This window comes from Patagioenas fasciata, chromosome 7 (genome assembly GCF_037038585.1).
Source record: "Patagioenas fasciata isolate bPatFas1 chromosome 7, bPatFas1.hap1, whole genome shotgun sequence".
Classification (NCBI taxonomy): Eukaryota; Metazoa; Chordata; class Aves; order Columbiformes; family Columbidae; genus Patagioenas; species Patagioenas fasciata.
In genome coordinates, this window is record NC_092526.1 from 10,619,644 (window position 1) to 10,635,891 (window position 16,248).

The following is a 16,248-nucleotide window of genomic DNA, read 5'->3' on the forward strand; positions in this document are numbered from 1 at the left end:
GCTCCGTGTGAAGGCCCGGCCCCCTGGTTTTGGTGGTTTGAGCGTTCATGTTTGCGTTGAGCTGAGGCAGGTGCCTCTGGCCGAAGGGCTTTGCTCAGGCGGTCATGTATCGCTGCTCTCCTGTGGCATTTGCTGCCTCTCCTCTCCACATCTGCCTCCCTCCAGCTGTTTGCCCCAGGAGGATGCTGCGCAGAGCCCCGGGGACACCCCATCCCTGCTGCCTGAAGCGTCCCACCTTCTGCTTGCGGGGTGGTGGCTGATAAAACACCCCTAATATCATTTCTGCTAGTGTGTCCGGGCGCCTTGGTTATAACAGACAACCCATGTGTGTATGTTGTTTTTATAAAACCACTCCCAGGTTACTTTTCCTTTACTATTACATGTTGGCACTAGCAGCAACACTAAGAGCTTGTGAAGACTGAAGACCACCCTGTAGATACGTTTGTTGCTTGTCACCAGGCACATCAGTAAGCAATTGGGATCTACCTTTTGCTGTAGCCTTTGGAGTAATGATGGCAACACTAGGAGGCCTGAAGTCAGGCGGAGGTGGAGGAGTGTTACTGAGGTGGTTGGAATTCCAACTAGGTTTTGCTTCACTATTTTTGTCTATGTATTAGATGCTTGCCATAATGTTAGATCACAAAATTTACAGGAAAACAGGTCATACTTGCTTTTAAGCTTTTCTTTGTTTTTACTTCCTCCCCTGACCCTTCTGAAAAATGGTGAGAAAACTTAGCCTGAATCTTCCAAAATGAATTTTGTCCCTTTCAGTTCAACTGTTTATCTTGGGCGTGAATTCCATTGTGTAGCTCTCTGCAGGAGTTTTAGTCTTTTCTTCATACATGGACAGATAAATACAATATGAAGTTCTTTCTGGATATTATCACATCTTTGAGCTGATGTTTATGACTCTTATCGCAGGAACCTGAAGAAATAAATCCCGAGGAGGAGGTGGAGGATATCTGTGATGATAAAGATGATGATCTAGGAGCAGTGGAAGAGCAGCGCAGTGTTATCTTGCATCTCTTGTCTCAGCTGAAACTTGGCATGGACTTAACAAGAGTAAGTAACTGATGTGTGACAACCGGCTGCAGTATAAGTACCATTTTAAATTCAGCTGCCATATTGAGTAATATTGAGTTTAATATGAAATAGTGACCTGTAACAACTTCAGGTCTCAAGATCCAGTTTGACACAGGTTTTTAAGTGCAATGTGCTGAGGGGGTGGATTTTCTCTAATGCAGCTGACCATATCTTTTCTATTACATTCTCTTTGTTGGCTTTCCTATAATAGCCTGTTTTCTTTCCCACCTTTGCACCTTACTCTTTCTGTGTTGTTTTCTACAGCCTTTTCATGTTTTTATCTTTCTTATTTGGCTTTTTTCTCTTTGTAAACTGCTTTTCTGGGACCTCTGATCACTGTGTTTTGCTCACATTTTAGAAGAGGGAGAATAAAGTTCGGTCTGAAAGTGTTTCCAAAACAGGACAGAATCCTCCACCTGAGAATTTTCCTTACAAAAATGTCTTTTTTCTTTGTTTTACTTAACTAGAGCTTTCTGGCTTTTTCTTCTGTTTCAGGTGGTTCTTCCCACGTTTATTTTAGAGAAGCGATCATTGTTGGAGATGTACGCGGACTTCATGTCCCATCCAGACCTCTTCATTGCAATCACCAACGGCACTACCCCCGAGGAGAGGATGATCCGCTTTGTGGAATATTATCTCACGTCATTTCACGAAGGTCGCAAAGGAGCGATCGCAAAGAAACCGTACAATCCCATCATCGGGGAAACGTTTCACTGCTCCTGGAGGCTGCCGAAGGGCGACGTGGCCACTGATGCTGGCAGCAACTTCTCTGCTCACTCCCCTTTGGAGCAAGGAACTCTCTCTAAAGATCTGGAAGGCCAAACAGAACTGGACTATTATACAGTAAAATTTGTAGCCGAGCAAGTGTCCCACCATCCTCCTGTCTCAGGGTTTTACGCCGAGTGTGTAGAGAGAAAGATGTCTGTCAATGCCCATGTCTGGACAAAAAGTAAATTCTTAGGAATGTCAATAGGAGTGACAATGGTTGGTGAGGGTAAGTGGAACTTCTGTGCTTTATTTAGTTTAGAAAGCTGTTAAAATATTAGTTTGAGGGCAAATTTGATGTTGTATGCCTCTGGCGGAAATATAGGTGAGTACTGCTCATTAGTTTTCTTTCAAAGACTTCTCAAAAAAAAATTTGCCTGTAAGAGATGTCACTACTATTGTGGGTTTTCCTTTTTTTTTTTCAAATGTACTTTTGTTTTTCCTCTAGTCTCTGTGATCCGAAAACCTTAATGTACAGTTATTCAGTGACTTCTTACTTTACTGTTGGCAAAGTACAAAAGATACTGCAAGTCCTCATAAACAGCAAATTTTCATATCGGCGGGGGGGGAACCTAGATAGGTTTATGCTTTACCAAAAATCAGGATTGTATTTGGAAGTAAAACTTCAACTTTTAAACTAAAGGGCAGTTACTATAATTGGAAAAATTCGTAAATATCAATTTACAAGCATCAGGCAAACTAATCTGCACCAGATGTTTATGGAATAGAAGTGGGATTCAGTTTGCATATATTGCACTTATGTATCTTACTATCCAAGTTTGGATTTGAACTACAGAAATTGGGTCATTTAGGGAGAAGGGTAACTGCGCTTACACCATAATGTCCATTTAGTACCAGTGTTCACTGGGAGAGATGAGGCAGCATCTCCCGTTCTGTGTCCCCTGTGTACGTGTCCCAGTAACTGGGGATTCCGGGCACTTGCGTGACTGCTGCATATGTGACAGGATGTGGAAACATCTTGAAAAAACCAAAGAAAGTTCTATTTTTTTATGAGATTCTTGACATTTATTGCAAAAGCTGCTGTTAGGAGAGAGTTGGGTTTATCATTGCAGAGAGGTACCATGAGAAGGGTTGAATCTGCCACCTGCCTTCAGATAGGGTGAGATGTGTTACAGGGAGGGGAAAAAAAGGAGTATTAGCCTTCCTCAGGATCTGCAGGTAAGGGTGTTCATTCGGTATTTCACTTTGGCAACATAAGTCTTATGCTGCTGTGTTCCGGAACCATCAGTAAGAGAGGGACCAGCCCTTTTACCTGCTACTGAGAAGTATATTGCACAGCCCAATGTTGTACTTCATAGAGCAATGTTATTAGGATTAATGTATTTTCCCAAAAGAAACATAAATGCGTGTTATTCAGGTTGGTAATTTCAGGAAAATGTTTGTGTCTTGAATCTGTAATGAATTTCAATTTCGTGTGTATATGGTGTTTGTTTTTTGTGTATATATGTGAGGAGCTATGAGGAAAAGTAGTCAGATGTAGTATTTGCTGTCTGTCTCAGTAACTCATTTGATCTTTTCTGAAGTGGTGCTGATTTAGGGATTCTTGTATTTCTTCACACAGGTCTCCTAAGTCTTTTGGAACATGGGGAAGAATACACATTCTCTCTGCCCTGTGCATATGCTCGGTCAATTTTAACTGTTCCCTGGGTAGAACTGGGAGGAAAAGTCAACATTAACTGTGCAAAGACTGGATATTCTGCAAGTATTAACTTTCACACCAAGCCCTTCTATGGTGGCAAATTGCATCGGTGAGAACACTTTTCTTTTTCCCCTGTAACACACACTCTAGAACCGCAGTAGCTGTGTGAATACTGTTCTGTGTGCTGAATAGTTCTCATTGGATGGTCTGAAAAAATGTAGGCTTTTCCTGTTTATAAATACTTGGAGCTATTATTATGGTCTTAAGCCATACCATAGCTAAAAAATTGAATCTCTTGTGATCCTCAAAGAAAAAAAACCATGTTGCCTTTAAAGAGAGTAAGGAAATTCCATCTTTGTCTATGTGTTCAAGCCAGTGGGTAGACAGAGCTCCTGGGTTTTATTTGTGGCTGCCACAGATTCCCTTATTACTGAGAGAAGTTGGTTAATTTTTCCTGTTTTTTCTCTTTGCTCCTTGTTTGAAATGGGGTTGATCTTGCTGTTTTAAAGGTTTGCATGTTGTTTGCAACACATGCTGTCGTTGCATTGCGGAGATCATTAGTAAATAGTCTTCTGTTACTTATTGTCTTGGGATTTCTGTATAAGAAGCATAAGACTATCAAGTTAAGCAACTTATAGAAAATCCCTAAGTAAAAATACCTTGTTTTAAAGGCAAAAATTATATTCTTGCAGCGGTAATTCACGTGTGTGAATGTTCAAAAACTAGCAGGTAAGAGAAAGATGATCCAGGGAAAGATACTTCAAGCAGATTCTAGGAAGTATCTGCACACTTAGTGCAAAATCGCTAATATTGATGGTTTTAGACATTTTATAGAAAGACCTCTGCAGATTAACCTTGTGCTAGTAGACATTTAACTGAGGAAGGAGAAAATTAAGTAGTGATCGCACAAAGAATAGCTTATTCCAGCTCTCAGCCGTTTCCTAGACAATGCTTGTTTAAACCTTTCTTAGATTAAATGTGTTAGAGATAATAATAAAATACGTAACAGCCTAGAATATAAGAACTTCTTAAATGTGGATTGGTCTCACGAGTTGCAAAAAATCAGCAGTTTTCTCTAAATCCCTTTTCCTGAAACGGTAGGGTAAGGTGGCTTCAAGGAGAACAAAACAAAACAACCAAATGAGCAAAACCCAAACATCAAAACCTCCATCTTAAAGCACTTTTCCCCATAAATTCCTGTACACGCTTTGAATTTAAATTGCAACCATAGCTCCCCTATCCCAATGGCGTCTGAAAAAACAAGTATTACGTGTAGCTCTGTTTCACTTGTGGCAATTTTAAATTATGTGTAGTTTATGATTTTTTTGTTTCCATTGCTTACAGTGTCTCTTCCACCTTGCAATAACTCCTGTCATACTGTGAAAAACAAGCGATAGAATGCAATTTCACTTCAGTGATTTAGTTTTGGGAACTGTTTTGTTATTGTGTCTCTGAAAGCAGTCACAGATGTAGAGGCTTTTTAAAGACACATCTGCTCAAGGTACTGTAGCTATTGAAAATGTGACATGGTGATGATTGGACATTGTCAAAAGAGTCTCTTGATGGGGAAGCAGCCGTGTTGTCATGGTTACGTGGAGCGCAAGTGAGTTGCTATGGCAACGTTATAGATTTATTTTTTTGGTAGAGTGACCCTTGTTGTTAGACCTCAGCTGGATAGTGGCTGTTTGGTCCTGCACCTCTTTGGTGAAACAGAAGATGATGGTGACAAGCAGCTAGGCATGTATCAATCAAACCAAGCTTGCATGTGAATGCTAGCAGGTTTTTATCACTAATATTAGTTCAGGCAGATATTGTGAACTGCAATGCTGGGAATGGTTGTTTATCACAGAGCAATGCAACTTGAAGAAACGTAGGTTGCAATGAGAGTTCAATGCAGCAGCTTGATGCTTCACATTAGTAGTGATATAACTTGTTTACTTTGAGCAGAGACAGTAATTTTGTGCTTGACGTTAAAATACTCGGTGTCAGCGTTGTGTTGTAACCACACGGCGCTTGGAAAAATTAAACTCTTAAACGTGTGAGGATGTAACTGCAAAAACTGAACAGGCTGGTCTCTGACATCCTCTGGATTTGGTCTGTTCAGAGATCTCTTGGGAGCAGGACTCCACTTCTTGCAATGGCTTTGAGATGTGGTAGTCACAGGATGAAAAAGCCACACGAAATGAAGGCTGCTTGCTTGTCACCTGCTCTGTCAGTTGTTTTCAGGAACTGTTAACACTTGTCAACATCCACCAAAAAAAAAAGCGCTTTATAGTTTAATGTGAATTTGGTCTTATTGCTTATATTTCTTGGAGGGGTCAGGCAGATGCAGACACAGCTGGAGGGGCTGATGCTTGTGGAAGAGCATCAGAGGCACCTACATGTCCTGTGCTCCATCCTGCTCTGAGCGTGGGCGGGGGGGCACGGAAGAGCTGCTTTCTGCTTCTCTGCACGTAGCTGTTCAAAGGGATCGAGAGCAAACCAAAAAACTGGTGTGCTGTTATGAGCTGCATGTAACGTGAGCGTGAAAGGAGATGTGATGTGTGCTTTGTGTGAGTGCTGATGCACCATGAGAAGGGGAGCTGGACAGTGGTGTGTTTTAGAGAGCTTGTGTATGGGTAGTTGCAGTTTAACTGGTGCTGGAAATAGTGTTCTTTGTGAATACTGCAGCACCTTACAAGTGAGAATGTCTCAAGTCTTGTTTGCATAGTTTGCGGACTCTTGTGTTTCTTCTTTCTGGGAGCAAAGTTCTGTTTGAGGGTGGAAATTTGCCTGACTGTGCTCAGTGAGCTTCTACTCCTTCATTTAGGATGAAGTGAATGTTGGGAGGTCTTTGGACAGATCTTGATGTTGAGAAGAAAAATATGCATCAATGTGTGTAGTTATGGTGATACTTGAGCATCTGTGCAACACTTGGAATGAAATATTGTATATTAGACATTATTAGAATCTTACTGTTGGCAGAGGTCTCTGTGGAAGAAACAGGGAAGGAGAGCAGTTCTCCTGGTTCCTTGTTCCCTGCCTTGCTTTCTGCCCTTATGTGTCTGCTACTTGTGTGAGCAACATACAAATGAGACCACCTACATATGGAAACATTGAGATGTAAAGATGTGAGGTGAAGTGCCAGTAGGTAGTGAGTTGCATTCTTGGTAGAAAGCTTAGTTTTTATGCTTTAAGCCTGAACTGCGCATCTGATGTGATGTTTCAAGTGGAAAGGATCAGTGCTTGTTACATGCGAACCCTCTTGTGTTAGTTTCTTTTTCGTTTTCAATTCTGTTAAAAGCTTTGAAACAAGTTTAAGATGAAGCCAAAAATAGGATTTCCTGGGTAACATGAAGAGAACTAGAGCAACGAGTGGAAGTCGCTTTGCTCTTTGAGCTTCTCTGTGCAAATGCAACTCCAGTAACCAACACTTTTCAAGACAGTGTGACAAGTTTGCAAACTTGTTCAGAGTGAAGTTGGGTGATTATGCAAGGAATAGTCCTCAGCCGTTTTCAGCCATGGCCTTCTAAAATAAAAATTACTTTCCTAGAGTCACAGGAGAAGTGAAGCAGAACATGACAAACACGGTGGTGTGCAGAGTGCAAGGGGAGTGGAACAGCGTGCTTGAGTTCACCTACAGCAACGGGGAGACAAAATATGTGGACTTGACAAAGCTGTCTGTGACCAGAAAACGAGTCCGGCCCCTTGAGAAACAAGGACCATTTGAATCGAGGTAGAGTATGTGTTTGCTGTTCTCTGACCCTTTTGTGTCCTGAGCAGTCTGGAGAATGCTCTGGGAAAACCTGCAAACGTAGATATTATTTGTGGATAGTGCTTAGCAGCAGTGATATTAATTTTTTAGTTTTTTAAAAACAAAACCTAAGTGCCTGATAAGAAATGCAAAAAACAAGTGCCAGCACATGGTTATCTTGTCTCTCTTATTCATGGACAGAGTTGTCTTATGAGTTTGCAAAGTGTCTGCTAGAACAGATACTCCTTATTTGTTTTGTTTTTAACCGTCAGCTACACAGCAGGGCAGCTCCTGACAAGGGAGGTCCTCACAAGAAGCTGCTTGTTGACTAACACTCAAATGGCAGCTCTACAAGGTGTGCAAAGAGGTGTTAGATTGATGCAGCCAAAATGTCAGAGCCGTTTCTATCTGCTCCTGATTGCTCGTGTAGCTGTGAGACTTGGCCATGAGCTCTTCCACCTGTGCTGCTGGGACTCAAACCAGCCTGAGGTGGTTCATTACATGGAAGCAGAGGGAGGAGTGCTCCTGTTCCGTGAGAACTCTGTGTGGCCATCCTGTAGTTCCAGGTGGCAGGCTGAGATGACTTGTGAAAACTGTTAATGATTTGTTTTGTAGGAGGCTGTGGCAGCACGTAACAGAGTCTCTGCGGGATGGAGACATCGATAAGGCTACAGAGCACAAGCGAGCCCTTGAAGAACAGCAGAGGAACGAAGAGAGGCTTCGTGCGGAAACAGAAACACCTTGGTGTACTAAATACTTCCTTAAAGAAGTAAGTTCCCAAGCAGTTAGCCTTTTAAGGCAGAGGCAGATTCTAAGGAGAGCACGTGCACACATGGATCTATGTCCTGTCAGAATAAAGTATGTAGCCTTAGATTTTATAGACTAAATCCATGAGATCCATAGGAGCAAGGTGACCTGAGCACTCCCAAACATATAAAGCTGTGACTTCACCCTTCACAAACACTTCAGTTTGTTGATTCCATTGCAACAAAATGTTTGGCTATTTTGTGATTCACTTTATTTTACCAAGCACTTCCTAGTGGTGTAGGAAAAACAGCTTTACGTGTGCACATGTAAGTAGACTGTAACAGTAAATACGCAAAGAAAATAATCAGTGGTATTAATTTTGCTTATGTTGTTTGCAAACAAACTCAAGATATTACTGGTAGCAAGAAGGAACATCAGTTCATTCTCAGCCTAGAACTTTTTGTGTTCTTGTACGTTATGTTTTGGATGGATCTTACTTGTTCAGTGGCTTAACTTGTATTTCAGTAACAATAATATAGTAAGATCTTTAACATGGCGAACTGCAGCCTACCAGAGACGACTGGGGGCTGCTGATATAACTGTGAAAGGGGCTTTCCTTGTGATCCAGATGACGAGACCCTGCTTGTGTGCAGAGCTTTGCTGAGCCCCGTGCAAGAAGGGAGGACTCAGCTAAAATTCATGCTGTATTAGGTTATATTCTCCTTGTAGTGAAAGCTTCATCTGTTAAACTGCAGTTTTGTAACTTCCCCTCTTTTTCTTCCCATATCTGTGATCTAGTAAGGTTTTAAAACTTAGGCTAAGAAGGAGATATACATATTTCTCTCTTTTTTAGGTTTGGGACCGTCTGTTAGCTCTAATAGAGCTTTTTGTTTTCTGAAGCCATGTTAGTATGATTAGCTCAGATTTAGATATTTGTATAATTAGTATCTTGATTTAGAAGAGGTAAAATTCTCTTGCTAATCCACAGTGCAGGTCTACTCAGAAAATGTTTAAATGTAATCCTGAGCTACTTTCTGGGTAAGCAGTTGGGCTTGTGTTAGAGCTGGAAATCCTGAGTAGCTGCCTCTTGCTTCTCGCTTGGCTTCTTAAAGGAATGTGGATGGCGGAGTGGAGGAGAGTGACTTTCCATCTGGGTTAATTACAAACACAGCCAGTTTCCAGGGAGTTCTCTGGGATTCCCAGAGTCCGTGTGTGTCCTGAGCAGCCTCAGCAGCCTATGGCAGTGATCTCTGTGTCTTTATCTGTGGGAGTTAAAGGCATAAGTGATGTCCCTCTGATTTTTGCAGCTATTAGTCTAATAGTTAAATGAAGGGAGTTCTCCTGGGGCAGTGTCTTTACTATAACCATATTTTCTCTTTAAATTGCAGGGAGATGGCTGGGTTTATCATAAACCCCTCTGGAAAACAGTCTCTGCTGCGCAAACTCAGCAAATGGACACTAACTAGAAAAGATGCTTTAAGATGAGTTTTCTGCTTTTCCTCTCCTTTACCTCTATCTCTCAAAACACGGTAATCACACCGAGTGTCCCCTTTTTATGTAATTGTGAAAGTTTAAATGAGCATAAAGAAATAAGTAAACTAGGGCACTTTAAAGCTATTAAAAAAATCAAAAGTTGTAGAGACAAACTTGCCAGGTACGTTCAAGCAACTTGGTTTTTTTGTATGATCCAAGAGATTTTATCTGAATTGTGTAAGATTCTTCTAAGTAGATCTGATTGCGAAAGCTGCCTAAGAGAAGAAGGAATCCTTGGATTTTGGAGTGACATGGGAACTTTGAGAATCTGCGTCAAGCTCTTTAATAACTGAAAGCTGCTCAATACCCATGTAGACAACAGCAACAAAAACTGCTGCTTTTATACCCAGTGATTAACCCTTTTGGCAAAAACTGGAGGGATGTTTGGAAGCGGTGCCTGAAATCAGTGTTAAGAAACAATTGGATCGTGTTGACTTTTTTCGTCGGAGAGAACGCGTGCATGCATCGGAGGAATATGGGATACGTGTAGAGACTACGTTCCTTTTTTATGGATTTATAAAAGCAATTAGAATTGTAACCATGGAGAATTTTTTCCTCTGAAGCGTTTTAATATACTTGAAATAATTGACTTGAATTGGAAAAGTAATTTGAAAACTTTTCAACTCCTAATTTTATTAAATCTCTTTGAGTGACTTTCATTTTTCTCATGTTATAGTGTGATGAGGTTTGGCCTTTTTTTTTTCCTCTTCCACTTCCCTTTCCCAAGGACTAAGGCTTTCAAAATTATCAAAAAACAAACAATTTTGTATTTAAATTTCTCTGCCCATCTAATCATCTCAGAGGTGAAGTATCAGTGTTACAAACTGTCTTTCGGATTGTTTTGTTTTTTCTCCTGTGGTGTTACTCAGAACAAAGCAGTGAAATGTGACCTGTGAATACGTGGACTGTGGGTCCTGGTTTTTCATCTTACCATAAAAAAAAGCTGATTATGCTGAGGACTGGGTATTGATTTGAAACACAATCAGAAATCAGGAAACTGTATTCAGGTACAAACATCCTTTTTGTTTTGGTTTTTTATAACTATTTTATTGAAGTCTAAGAATTGCTGGCAATTAAGAATAGTACTTATTATGGCTTTCGTTATTCGTGTAACTACAAGCTACCTTAATTTTTCCGACAGTGGTGCCTTAATCTGTTTTTTCTTCTGATGTAGTCTTCCAGACAGTGTATATAACATTATCTGCCGCTTCCCAGCCATGGCAGTGGCGGCACCCGATCCAGCATCATGAGAACTCATAATTGTGTGACCTGGTAAGATGTTTTCTGTGGAGAAGATCCAAGTGTAAGAATGCATCAGAAGGTTTAAATAACCGTGTTAACTTTCAATACAAACTGTAAATTGTGGAGGGAAAAAAAAAAAGAGAGTTGGGTTTATGCACAACTGTTTTGATCCTCTTGTACTTTTTTTTTTTGCTGTGAAATGCACTGAGATCTCAATGCGAGTCATAGTCTGTTTGTGAGAAGTGGGGGTGGGCATAATAAAACTACAGAATGATTCATTTGTTCTGTCTCCTTTCCTAGAGATCAGGTGATGAGGAAGAGTTAAGTTGTTGTTAATTTTTATGCTGGCAATCTGTCTGTCTGGGCTTTCCTTGGCCCTGGAAGTGGGATGTTTTGGCACTGTGCACTTGAGTAGTGACGATATTCTCCGGCAGAAGAATGTTGTAGGCCCTGCCATCTCGTTTGTGATATTCTATAGAACCATCCTGTTGTGTTAGTTCTGGATATCCGTTGGGCATTTTCATGTTTAACCAGGAATAAAAATAAAAATGAAAACAGTGGGATTAGTTCCTCCTTGTTTCTGGGACCGTGGCACATTTGGGGTGTGCTCCTTGGCCAGTTCCAGGGTTTGGGGTATGGGTTGTGGTGGCAAGACCTGAACTGCTGTGGTTCATCGGTACCTGCACCAAACTGGGGGCGGTAGGGGGACAGAAAACAAATTGACAACACTGTATATGCTTCATAGTTGTTTTATCCATGTCATATAGCGGATTTGCTTTTAACAAACATCAAGGGCGGTGGTGCAAGGTCCAGCTTTTAATATTGCGGTGATCAGAGTGGAAAACCTTTATCAGCTGAGTGTACTCTGAGGATCAAACTTGTGCTTATTAAAATATAGACCTGTGACTCAGTCACTGAGCTCTGCTTGAAGTTTTGATTTGGGAATTTGTCAAGGTGATGGCTGTAAAGCAGACTGGAAAGCTCCCATGTTGACCGTAAACCCATTTGTGTTCCTTATATAATATTATCAGTCTCTTTTCTTCCACTCTCATCTGGTATGCTTGTGGTTTCACACTGAGAAAGCTGTTACTAATTTTGTTGCGTAAAAATAGACCAACACTGAAGAAACAGTCTTCTAAAATACATGAAACCGTTTCTTTTAACATGGGTGTGAGTTAGAAAAAAAAAAAGAAGACAAGGCCTTCCTTTGCTCAGGTGATCACAAGAACTGGAATGGCTTCCTGATTTGGATTTAGTTATGATGCAAATTTCTAGTTACTTCTAGAAACAAAGGGCAGAGTTGAAAACAGTTTAAAAAAAATTCTAGCCGCTGAATATCCAGCTTAAATTGGAAGACGTTTATGTGATTCTTCTGGGAGTTGCAAGCACCCTATGGACTAACGTGTGTATTTTTAACTCTGACCAGATCTGATTATCTTGCGTAACTGCTGTTGTTTCCATCTTGTACCTTCTGGAACAGGGAAGGGCTCACCACTGCGGCCTGTGCAGATATTTGTTAAAACCACAGCGTGTTCGACAGGGAGCATGCCAGAATGTAGGATTTGGGTTTATATTCCCTTTCTGTCATTTTTGGCTTAATTGAGCTTCGCTGAAGTTAAGAGCAAAATTCCTGTTGATCTCAATGATATTTTATTTTTAGGATCCCTGAGTTATAAACAGATCTTGGAGCTTAAATCAGTGTCTCTCTTCAGAGGTGCTTGTGGAAAACCCAGAATGTGACAAGTCACTTTTATCCAACATGGGCATTCAAGCGTATAATCCCAAAAGCTCGATTCTGGCTTGCCTTTAATGGGAAAAAAAAATGCATTGTGGAAATCGGAGAGTTCAATTTTTAGGCATGGGGAGGGGAATAGACTGAGAAGTTTTTCAGTGTGTTTACACTGTAAACTGTCAAACCCAGGATTAAGTCTCTGACTCCGCAGGTTAATTTGCATTCCAGCCATCGGAATCAGCAGTGTCTTCAGTGTCTCGTTTCCGTGGGCTGATGCCCCCATGTCCCAGTCACCTGTGAGAAGAACAGGCCAGAAGTGTCTTTTAAAGCCTCTTGAACCAAACTGGGAAGAGCAAATAAACATATTAATCAGTGTCATATCCAAACAACTCGGTGCAGAACTTGGTTGGGGAAATTTTGCACTGGGAAGGAAGGATTGAACAGCCTGGGGGGAGTTTGGTGTTTTCCTGTAATTTCTTATCTTCATGTCAGGAAAGCTGCCACATGCTCTCTGTTCCTCTTGGCCGTAAATACAGTAGAACAGTGGTCAATGCATTAGAGAAATGAGACTGAACTGAGGTGGATGGAAAGGGCTTTTGGTGAACTGGGGAGGATATGCTGCAGGAGAAAGGTGTTAGCTTGGAAAAACAGTAAGATCACAGTTGCAGGTGGAAACTTACACTTGGTAGCTGAAGTTAGTTTTTATTATTTAGATTGGATGCAACCGAATTCATTCCCCTTCTCCAAAGTGATTAGAGACAATTTTATTCTAGTCTTTTAATTTAGCCGTAGAAACAGTCCAAAAGGTGGGAGCAATAGAGCCTCGGCTGCAGAAAGCTCGAGGCTGTTGTGTTTTCTCCCTTCCCTCTTGTAGGGGCTGACCCATGCAGCTGTGTGCTGGCGAGCAACGTGTTCCTCCCAGCTGTCCTGAAAACACACCTCAGTGTGGGGGAGTGTCAGGAAAACCTTAGAGCAGCGAAGGGTTTTTAATACCTTTTGCTCCCAAGGGTGGAGGGGTTAAGGTCTGCACAGTGTCAAGGGTTCAGAGTGAGGTGTAACTTGCCTTTCTACTGCCCAGGCAGCCTGGCTTGGTCTGGTGGTGATGGGAGCAAAGGTCCATGGTTCTGTCTGATCACATTTCCTCAGGTCAAGTAACAGCAGAGGGGTGGGAAAGAGTTGCAAGAAGAATGAGCCAACACGTTTGTGTTGACGGTATTACTGTGGCACAAATCTGTCACCTAGAGGTGGCTGGAACCTGGGCTGACATGGGGGCATAGTTGTCTGTATACCCCACGTGGAGACTTCTTAAGCTGAAACAGCAGCATCTGCACCGGCAACTTCTTTTTCTAATGAAGAAACTTCACGCGCCCACCTGAACTATCAAGTGCACCCAGGAATTTCCCAGTGAAAAAATGTGTGTTGGAGTAGCAGCAAATCAGACTTTTCCAAACTGGATTATCTGCTATCTTTACAATGTATTAGGGACTGTTGATCAATGAATCATTTTCTTGGGTGCTAACATTTCTTTCACTAACAGTGTGTTACATCTCAAGATTATTTTTTTTCTGCTGCTACAACAGATTTTTGTCTGTGTGGAGGCCATTAAAAAAGGAAAATAAAAAGTTGTCTTGGTCTCTGCAAAATAAGCAGTTAGAAGAGAAACGTGTGATAGCAACATGGAAGGACTTCAAAAGATAGACGCGGAATTCAGGTACTTATTAATAAAAGATTAAACATTATTATTTTAAAAAATAATAAAAGGGATGCTTTGCATCATTTTATACATTTAAAGTAAGTACAAAATCAGTTCATATATAATGTTGCACTTTAACCAAAGTATTGATTCCACAGTTCACTCTATCTGTGGGAGAAAACAGATCTTATTTATATAAGTTATGTGCTAGATCTTAGTTTCATTCTAAAAAATGGAGCGAGGTTTTTTTTTTTTTTTCCCCATGAGCTAAATGCTTCTCGCTTATCCTCTTGTTTCTCACGATGAGGCGTTTTGCCTGCTGTGTCACTGCGTATTTCTGCTCCCGTCACTGTCCTGGTGCTCCCCGCCGGGAGAAGCTGTTTTGTTGGCCTCGTTGTCCGTGTTGTTGTTGAGGATGTCGTCGCAATCCATCTGCGCCATCAGGTTGAAGCGCTCGGCCACGCAGTGGGCGGTGAGCCGGGCCTCGGGGTCGTGGTCCCAGCACTCCGTGATGGTGTCGCACAGAAAGCGCATCCCCTGCGGGCAGAAGGGCCGAAATTAGGATCAGAAGGCGAAATGTAGACAACTTGGAAGCTGATCTAAAGCAATTGCAGTTTTACCATATTTTTCACAGCTTCCTGCAGAAATGCCTTTTTTTTTTTTTTAATTTATTTTCTGGCTAAGCTTAAGCACAGAAGGAAAACAGCCTTGGGATGCTGTGGCAAGTGCCAGCATTTGCACCACCACCGGCAGCGCTCGTGTCGGAGCAGCTTACCTGAGTTCTGGTCCCAAGGATTTTCAGCACTCCCTGGAAGTCGGGTTGTGTTGACTGTGGGACTTAAATGGGGCTGGAAGGAAAGAGGCCCTCCATTATCTCCTACCAACCTTGCCTGTTCAGAGCATCCTAAAATTGGGAGGGAGAGGAGGGGTCCAGAATTGTGTGTCCAACAGGACCAGAGCAGTGATTGTCCCACTCTCCTTGGCACTGGTGAGGCTGCACCTCAAATCCTGTGTTCAGTGTTGAGCCCCTCACTACAGGAAAGACATTGAGGTGCTGGAGAGAGTTCAGAGAAGGGAATGGAGCTGGTGAGGGGCATGGAGCACAAGTCTCATGAGGAGCGGCTGAGGGATCTGGGGCTGTTCAGCCTGGAGTAAAGGAGGCTGAGGGGAGACCTTATCACTGTCTACAACTACCTGAAAGGAGGTTGTAGCATGGAGGGTGTTGGTCTCTTCTGCCAAGTAGCAAGTGATAGGACAAGAGGAAATGGTCTCAAGTTGCACCAGGGAAGGTTTAGATTGGATATTAGGAAACATTTCTTCATGGAAAGGGCTGTCAGGCATTGGAGCGGGCTGCCCAGGGAATTGGTGGAGTCACTACCCTGGAGGTGTTTAAAATATTAGGTTCTCAGGGACACGGTTTAGTGTTAAATTTAGGTTATGGTTGGACTCGGTGTTCTTGAGGGTCTCTTCCAACCAAAATGATTTGATGGTGGCCCTCAGGTTGGCTGTGTGGTGGGTCTCTGTGTTTCAGGGCTGTGCCACCTGGGTGGAGGGGAGAGTCAAAGGCAAGTTTGGGATTCAACATCTTAAATCTGACTTCTTGTGTTAGCAGCTTTCTGAAAGGATCTGTGGTGCCAAATAGCCATTGCGGTGTGCAGCTGAACTCTTGTTTTCTCACCACAAAATAGTGTCTTGCTTTAGGTGGGACTGGGTACTTCTCAGTGTGCTCCGAAACATGTTCAGTTTCTCTCAATTGCAATGGTTATGTCTCACAGTGATATATATATATATATATATATATATATATATATAATTTTTTGCCAATTGTGTGGTGCTCTGAAAAGAGTCCAAATATTTTGGGCTTAAATCCAAGATGGCAGCATTCAGATGGTATTTTTCCTACTCTGAAGCTAGTAACGCAGCCAGCACCAGAAGCTACCTGGAACTTTTCTTTGCCGATATAATTCCTATCATGTGCTATTGCTTTTTGTGTTATTGTCAACCAAGGCTGCAGCACAGTGGAAAAATCCTTATTCTAAGTAAAGCTTAATGTTTTTTGG

The 16,248-nt window shown here is 41.9% G+C and overlaps 2 protein-coding genes across 2 annotated transcripts in view; one reads left to right on the forward strand and one right to left on the reverse strand.

The window, feature by feature from the left end:
- Positions 1-11,320, forward strand: part of OSBPL11 (oxysterol binding protein like 11) — a 37,856-nt gene extending 26,536 nt beyond the window's left edge. Inside the window, exons 8-13 of the mRNA XM_065840625.2 lie at positions 922-1,062; positions 1,579-2,077; positions 3,431-3,617; positions 7,041-7,223; positions 7,857-8,010; positions 9,377-11,320. Coding sequence (XP_065696697.1) covers positions 922-1,062; positions 1,579-2,077; positions 3,431-3,617; positions 7,041-7,223; positions 7,857-8,010; positions 9,377-9,454 — 1,242 coding nt within the window. The 3' untranslated portion in view covers positions 9,455-11,320. The remainder of the gene's footprint in view (positions 1-921; positions 1,063-1,578; positions 2,078-3,430; positions 3,618-7,040; positions 7,224-7,856; positions 8,011-9,376) is intronic.
- Positions 11,321-14,210: 2,890 nt separating this feature from the next.
- The window catches only part of LOC136102972 (TGF-beta receptor type-2-like), a 33,708-nt gene continuing 31,670 nt past the window's right edge, over positions 14,211-16,248 (reverse strand). Inside the window, exon 7 of the mRNA XM_065840626.2 lies at positions 14,211-14,725. Within this exon, the coding sequence (XP_065696698.1) occupies positions 14,513-14,725 (213 nt within the window). The 3' untranslated portion in view covers positions 14,211-14,512. The remainder of the gene's footprint in view (positions 14,726-16,248) is intronic.